This window comes from Panthera onca, chromosome C1, assembly GCF_046562875.1.
Source record: "Panthera onca isolate mPanOnc1 chromosome C1, mPanOnc1 haplotype 2, whole genome shotgun sequence".
Taxonomy (NCBI): Eukaryota; Metazoa; Chordata; class Mammalia; order Carnivora; family Felidae; genus Panthera; species Panthera onca.
In genome coordinates this window covers 44,022,453-44,030,705 of record NC_138346.1, presented here as the reverse complement: position 1 = coordinate 44,030,705, position 8,253 = coordinate 44,022,453, and the positions used below count along the sequence as shown (strand labels likewise).

Sequence of the window (8,253 nt, the reverse complement as noted above, 5' to 3'; positions counted from 1 at the left end):
AGTTGGGACAGTATTGACATGGCAATCACGAGTCTTCATAATTCATTCCAGGACACCCTGTGAATTGCTGTTGTTCGTGTCCCACCGTTCCTTCCATCTGGTATCTATTGTGACGACTCTTACCTGCCAGAACTCAGGACATTAGCTTATTTGGCTTTTCTCTTAGGCCTTCTTGCTGGTTTTTGACTGATGTAGGTGTGACTCTATCATTCTTGACCTATTCTGAAATCTTTTTTTCTTTTTTTTTTTTTTAAAGATTTTATTTTTAAGTAATTCTACATCCAATGTGGGGCTCAAACTCACAATCCCAAGATCAAGAGTCACATGCTCTTCTGACTGAGACAGCAAGGTGCCTCTATTCTGAAATCTACTTAATCCTTCTGGAGCCAAAATCATAAGTAACATGTGAGAAAAAAATCAGAAATGAAACAAATATATACAAACGAGTCTTTTGTTAATGTTATACTAACAGTGGTTTCTTCAAGTGTCTTATCTTGCAAGTTTATCTGAAGCGTTGGTTTTTAGCATTCCAATCAAAACATTCCCAATTGGTGGTGTCATGCCAGTGAAAGGAGAGCTTCAGACTTCAACCATTTCCTGGAAATTGGTCTATACAAAGCTGAAGAAATAAGATATGATTGTTGGCAAAGATCAGTCTTTAAGCTTTTTCATTTGCTTCCTTCTTTTGAGTGTCAAGGGTTTATCCTGTCATTCAGCAGAATATGGAGACTTCATCTAAAATTGGAAAATGAAAATGATTTTTGAGGAAACTATTAGTTTTGCAAATAAGCCATAATTTCTTAGGTAAACAGTCTCTTATCTACTATATACATCATAATATTTCTACTAATTAACTACTAAGTATTCACAAATTTCATCCCACAAAAATGTAATGAGAAAATGCTTGTAAAGTGTAGCAAAAGTTCTCTTATAGCTAAATGATTTAAGACAACTAACACTGAAATAAGCTGTCAGAGGGGACTATGGATTTTCCATCCCTGGAAATCTTCAAGAGAAGGACTAAAACTCACTTGATTTATAACCTGTGTAGAGGAGTAATATTTTCTACCCCAAAATGTGTCTTTTTAGCATGTGGATTATTTTAGGATGATGATGATTATTATTTTTTTAATGTTTATTTATTTTTGAGAGAGACAGAGACAGAATGCTAGTGGGTTAGGGGCAGAGAGAGAGGGAGACACAGAATCCGAAGCAGGCTCCAGGCTCCGAGCCGTCAGCACAGAGCCCGATGTGGGGCTCGAACTCACAGAGCTATGAGATCATGACCTGAGCTGAAGTCAGACGCTCAGCCGACTGAGTCACCCAGGTGCCCCTAGGATGATTATTTTTAAGAAACAAAAGGCTCAGGAAGAAACTTTGACTTTCCGCCTGTCTAAAAGCATTTAGATAGAGGAACTGCTCCAGGAAGGGAGCTATCACCATAGATAACTACAGTATAATATGAACTAGGTATGGTAGACAGGGAGGAATGAACACTTTGTTTGTTAAAATTCTTCTCTGTGTCCCATCGTTTCCGTATGGTCCAGCAAACATTTACTTATGAAATGTTTACTCTTTTTCATCTTCCTGTGAATTGTCTTCATTCCTTTGGAGTCCCATACTCCTAGCCCCTTTTCCTTGGCTCAGAATGGCATATAAGCCTCAAGTGTCTGACTGTGAGCCTCAAATTCTAATGGCCTCTCTCTTAGTACTTCATTTAGTTAGTAATTATTTGGCTTTCTCCTATTCATCCGTTTCATGTCAATTTAATTCTTAGATTAGCCAAATGAATCTTGATGGGTAAAGTAAAAATTTTTCTCCCAACACCAGATAGAAATCTCGTGGGGCTCAGGGTCTCTCCAAGATTCTATTATTCTAGTATGTTCATCCGTATGTAAATTGGGGGTTTGAATCACCTGATGGTATTGAGGAGCAATAATAGATAAAATGCATCCTAAATCACATTTCGCATTTAAGATTGTGACTCACTTCTCAGGAGGGTATTATTATGCTGCTATTGATTGTAATTCATATACTACTTGAAGACTAATGTAAGTGACAATTAATCAAGAAGAATTGGAATTTGTGATGCGTGAACTAAAATAAATATTGACCAGTGACCAATGGTGAAAGTAGAGACAAAGAGAACAAGAGTGAGGCACAGGAATACTTCACCCTTTAGTGGCTTTTGATGGAAAGAACATAAAGCAGTTCAAATGAGGGAAGGTGTCTGCTTTCAATGCCCATAATGTCAGTGACCCACAGCAACATACAGACACACCCAGTGTTATGCACATGGAATTGTTCCAACAGATGTGTTTTCTCACTTCTCAGGCAGAACTTGAGCCCTTTTGAGTAACAGGTACCACATTTGCTTCATTAGGAGTGCCCCTGACCAGCAATGGAAAAGAAAGGGAACATACTGCAGTTTCAATTGTTGTGGGACTCAGGTTTTCTCTCAGCACTGCATATACACTTGGAGACATGGGAAGAAGATCTGTTGGAGAATGTGGCTCAGTTGAATCACTTCGGCTTAAAGAGATAACAAAGTACATATTGAAAAGGATTAAATGGCACTCATTTCTAGGGCTTCATCTATTTGTGACATGGAGATGCCTAATTCATTGTTTGAAATGAGAGCACTCAGCCTATTATGGAATATACAGCATATAGAAGGGCAACTTTATAATTCCAGTTATGGTAGACTATGGAGCATTCTGAAGAGTCGCTTTATGTATTAAAGAAAATGGGACATTGAGCATTGAAATGCTTTATTGTCAGGTATATGTACTCTGCTCTATCCTTCAATTTCCTGTAGAAAACCTTAGTTTTTAAAAAATAAATTCAATAATAGATATTTTACATGTGGCTAAGGTTACTTACATTGTTGAAATGGGGATAAATACAGATGGAACATAACCTTTGTCCCCCCTTTCTGTTGGTCTTGAGACTAGAAAAGAAAGGCAGGATAAAATGTTACCAATATTATTGATAAAATTATTAAAGAGTCTAGAAAAATATAAGTAATGTTAAAAACAAGAGAGATAATATGATTGTTTAGCGATTCACAAAAATTTTTAGCTGAATAGATGAAACAGTATTTTAGAGAACCTGAAATGTGCCAGAAGAGAAAAACAAATCTCTTGATAGGCCTAATCTGACTTTGCATATTACTGTCTCCAAAATGCATGGGAAAAATTGAGAGTGAGCTATATTACCTATCTTCTATCTTCTATGTTATGTTTAAGTTTGATTGTAAAGACTGATTTATTTGTGTGCTGGAGGGATTTAAGGTAACTCTAGGGCAGCAGCAAGTCACCATCTAGGAGTTAACAACTGCAGGATATTTCACAAGATGGTGCTCGTAGATTTAGTGGCTATCCATGAACATTGTAATGGATCATATACGCTTTTATTAGAGACACAGAATGGTGAACTTACATTACAGTTACACAGCTAATTTTATTTATGTCCTGTCATGTATTTAACAAATATTTACCAATTGCTTATTTTGATCAGGTGTTATTTAAGCCCCTTTGCAACCAGGAAAGGCAGGCATGTCAAGACTTGTTATTGGTAGGCCAGCAGTAGTGGGGAATGAAGCACAGATCCCTTTGTCCCCTCCCTGCCAAATAACCATACAATCTGAGTTGTGCGATGATAGTAGGTAAAAAATATAAAGCTTGTAAACCCCAGGCTTCTTTTGCAGAAAACAAACTCGCCTAACTTGTGACAGCTTTCTAATCATTACTTCCTCATTATTTTTCTTCTCCCAAAGTCATAGAGGTGAAGTCAGCACCACTTCTATTTTAGGAAGGAGAAAACTCAAACTCTACAAGTGGCTGTAAGAGGCCACCATGCCATGGTTAAGTCCTGTCACAACTATTGATTACTAACTACTCTGCTGGAGTTGGATAGCCCCAGCCATCCCTCCTCAGAAACTGACACACTACTTCATTTCTAAGGCTTTGACCTCCATGTACCCCCTAGGTCTTATGATGATCAAAGTAAACATAAAAAGAAGAACTTTGTTTACTCCAGTATGAGGTCATTTTCCAAAATCTGGACAAAACAAGCAAACTGAAAGAAACTAACCTTCGCACGGCTGGGAGCTGTAGTGTTTACTGAAGGCTTTGTCTTTGGGAATGTCAGGATAAAGGAACTTCAGAGGGTTTTCAGGAATGTTTTCAGCCATAATAACCTTGTAGTCTCGAAGGATATCAGCAAATGGCAGAGCAGACAACCGGCCTTTATTGTAGGGTTCTACAGAGTGGAATCTCACTTCTCCTGGAAAAACAGAAAGGGTGAAGGACCTCTGGGTGGCTCAGTTGGTTAAGCATCCAGCTCTTGGTTTGGGCCCAGGTCATGATCTCATGGTTCGTGAGATCAAGTCCCACGTCATGCTCTATGCTGACAGTGTGAAACCTGCTTGGGATTCTCACATGCTGCTTCTCTTTCGCCCCTCCCCCATTCTCCCTCTCTCTCTTTCAAAATAAATAAACTTAAAAAAAAAGGGTGGGTGAGGGGAGGAATATTCAGGCTTCTGCAGGGCATTCTTTGCGGACATTCTTCCTACCCACGTTATCTTTATGTCACTGGCTATAAAACAATGCTAGCCCTTTTCTGCAGTGTGGATGGTACATATGGCCATATGATAGAGGACACCCACATAGGCTGTGAAAAATTCACGGTTCTCTCTTCTGGGACAACTGTAACAACTAATATTCAAGCTCACCGAACACATGAAAAACAGAACACACACTACACACTTCTGAAAACTGAAACACCAATAGTCAAAGTGAATACTAACTTCACATGAATAAACAAGAGTAAGCATGTACCATTTTCAGAATGGTCTACCCAGGTGAAAGTTATTCCTCCAAGGTGGCTTTCACTGAATCTTAACAAAAAGGTTCCAGGCATTTTATCCTTTAGCAAGAGTCGTTCCTTCTCTTTGCTAACAAAGCCCATGACATACCTAAAAATAGAACAATGCATAGTTTTATCTGATCAAACACTATGATTTATTACACTTGCATTTATTTCATCCACAAAGAACAGATTTGTACTGAGTGTAATAAAAGTCAATGAAATAGTCTTCTAAGATTAGATATCAGTACTCTGTGAAGAATGTAGGAAACCGAACCATTCCCACCACCCCCCCGACACTAAACATGTTTAAAAAGAAAAGAAAAAGAAGGGAAAAAAAAAACCAGCATAAAAATAAGAACCTAATGAACTCTTATGGAAAATAGAACCTGTAACTCACCCATCGATCCAAAGAGGAAGAATGTGTTTCTTAATTAGATCTAATATTGCTTCAAGCCATGTCCAGAAGGTAAATGATTTACCAGGTAAGTGTTCCTAGTGGAATAAAAAAACATGTTAGGACAATGATTATTTCAATGGTAATAATCGAATATTATTTCAAATACTATTTCAATAGTAATTGATATAATAATTCAAGTTTCATTTTTCAATGAAATATTTCCTCTAAGTCAGACAATAGAGTTAAAAAAATAACTGCATCCAGGAAACCCTTAAAACCCCAATTATACTATGGAGGCTTAAAAAGAAGCACTACTAAAAAATGATCTAAATGATATTCTTGTTCCCCTGTTTGTACCTTGCAGAACTTGGCCCAGGTGAGATGACCATCATTGTAGCTAGACTGGACTAAAATGAAAGAAAAGAATGAGATTTTTATTAAACAATTAAACTCTTCAGTATGGTGCTCAATTTAGATTTTGCCCAGCCCCTTTCAAGAATTTCTTAAGCACCTGCTATGGGTTTACAGTGTGCTTAATACTAGGAACAGTAGAGATGTAAGATACGAAATTTATCATCTAAGAAAAATTCTTTTTAGTGGAGGAGCTAAGATAGTTTTAGGAAGAGGGTGAGTTTTTAGGACCAGGTCCCCAGTGAATGAATAGGATATAAGTTATCACAGGAGGATGAATAAACCACTCCAGTAGTAAGAATAATGCAGGATGAGGCATAGTGGACATGAACATGGCTTAGGTAGGAGACAGTAAGAGCTGCCTAATGTTGGTTAATAAACATAAATTTATGTAAGTTAGATACAGCCAGATTACCAGGAGTCCTGATTATTGCCATGAAAAGAATGAACTAGAGATCCATTAGGCAATAAGGAGCCTTTGACTACTCTGATCCAGGGAAATGAAAGGATACACAAGTTTCTATCTACATTTTTAAGGAAATTATAACCCACAAGGATAATTTAATAATAATCTGAAAGGGTATGGCCACTATCTGTACTATATATTTAAAAACTTTATTCAGTCAACAAATATTTACTGAATGCCTACTATTGAATTTATAAACTAAAGTTCAAAAAGCATATTTACATTAACTAAATTTTTCAATATTCCCCAAAGGTCTGATTTATTTATTTATTTATTTATTTTTTCAATAGTTCTGATTTATTTAAATACCTATTGATCACATAGTAGGTACAAGTGGCAACCCAGCATCACTTGCCAAATTACACACGATTTCACTGCTGTTGCTCAAATCCATCTTTGGCCCTACTTTAACTAGAAATGCATACAAATCCAATGCTAAATGTGTTCACCCAGACTTGTCAAAATGTAGATATCTTTTGAAATTCTTTTAGAAAAATCTTACACTATAGTCACTATATGAAGTATCAATGACTATTTTGCAAGTTTAAAAAATACTAGTCAAAACTGAAACTTTCTTGATACGGAGGATTAAGTATTGCATGGGTGGCTTTGAATTTCTAGTAAATTCCCTGGTCCTGGAATCAGCTATTGTCCAGTTGTTAATGACCATTGTGATATTAACATGAAGGATCAAGGCACCATCAAGGCTTCACATCACACTCAGTGGAAATGGCACAGAAACACCCTGGAGACTGGAGAGTGGAATGGAAAGGAAGGGGCTTTGGACCTGGACAGACCTGGCCCGTGTCTTGGCTCTGCTGTGTACTAGCCACGCAGCCATGGCAAGTCACTTAACGTCTGAAACTAAGTACCCTCATCTATAAAATGTAGAAAACAATGAGATACCCTTTCTGAAGAAAGAAAACATAACATTTAGCTCTGTGCCTCACAATATGGTAGACAGTCAATAAATTATGACTATCATTATTATTATTATCGGTAGTAGTAATATCACCTTGTTCTCTAAAATACTTGAGTACCCAAAACAGAGGCCAAGTCTTCTACATCTACCAGCTCTCACCTGTAAGCTTCTCTGCCAACATATTGAGTTGATCTGAGTTAAGGCCACGACCTACGTATGATGAAAACTGCCAGCTCATCACTTCCAGGAGTTGACTCAAAGTGGCAGATGGAGGATTATTAAAAAAAACCAAGTTCTGAAATAGAGTTTTTAATGATGATTATATTCATTAATTACATTGAGCACACTATAATTCAATATATAAAGTTCCTGTTTTAAACTCTTCATGCCAATCTAAGTTAATACAGAATATTGTCTCATCTCTCTTGTGCCTTTCATTTTTACTTCTTTAGTTGTTTAAAGTTGGGGTATCTTTTGAACTGCTTTTTTAAAAAGGATTTATTTTATTTTTAGAGAGAGAGAGCATTAATGGGGGAGAGGGGCAGAGAGAGAGAGAAAGAGAGAGAGAATCCTAAGCAAGCTCCATGCTCAGCACAGAGCCAGATGCAGGACTCAATCCCACGACCCTGGGATCAGGAATTGAACTGACATCAAGAGTCAGGGGCTTAACCGACAGAGCCACCCAGGTGCACTTCTGTTGTGCTTTTTAATTGAACCGATTTTGTCTTTTCCTAAAGAGTTCCTTAATCTTTGAGTCCAATAACATATATGGCTCCATCTATCCTTGAAAGAATAATTGGGCATCTTTTAAATTTCCATAGACTATGGGCTATCAATTAACTCATATAAGTACTTAACATTGTCCAACAAGTCATCGGACAAATACTCTTTTCTGAACTAATAATCTTAAACAAAACCTATATCAAGTTATTAGTTTATCACGGGTTGGTACAAGTTACACCTTGAACAAACAAAGCATCCCACAGCACAAAAATGGTTAAGTCTCAGGCTAAAGAAGGTGACCCTACACTATGAATTCATAATTCACCTGAGTCCTGTTTTATGGATAATAAAGTAGTCTTTTCTTTTGATCTGGACAGCAGCATCTTCTGTGTGATTAACTGCAAACAAGATTGCTTGTACCAGGAACTGGGTCAACATTAATGAAAGAGAAGACTTTATCTC

At 37.2% G+C, this 8,253-nt stretch overlaps 1 protein-coding gene across 15 annotated transcripts in view; it reads right to left on the bottom strand.

Moving 5' to 3' along the window:
• Positions 1-435: 435 nt before the first annotated feature.
• Positions 436-8,253, bottom strand: part of STAT4 (signal transducer and activator of transcription 4) — a 114,566-nt gene continuing 106,748 nt past the window's right edge. For 6 of the 15 annotated variants that reach the window (XM_078451073.2, XM_078451075.1, XM_078451070.1 and 3 more), the window contains 7 exons: positions 7,228-7,363; positions 5,627-5,676; positions 5,270-5,364; positions 4,842-4,978; positions 4,096-4,287; positions 2,884-2,950; positions 783-2,532 (listed from right to left, as the gene is read on the bottom strand). In XM_078451073.2, the coding sequence (XP_078307199.1) occupies positions 2,331-2,532; positions 2,884-2,950; positions 4,096-4,287; positions 4,842-4,978; positions 5,270-5,364; positions 5,627-5,676; positions 7,228-7,363 (879 nt within the window). In that variant the 3' untranslated portion in view covers positions 783-2,330. Of the gene's footprint in view, positions 736-781; positions 2,533-2,883; positions 2,951-4,095; positions 4,288-4,841; positions 4,979-5,269; positions 5,365-5,626; positions 5,677-7,227; positions 7,364-8,253 lie in introns of those variants that run through there. The other 9 variants (XM_078451067.1, XM_078451077.2, XM_078451078.1 and 6 more) reach the window with 4 other exon arrangements.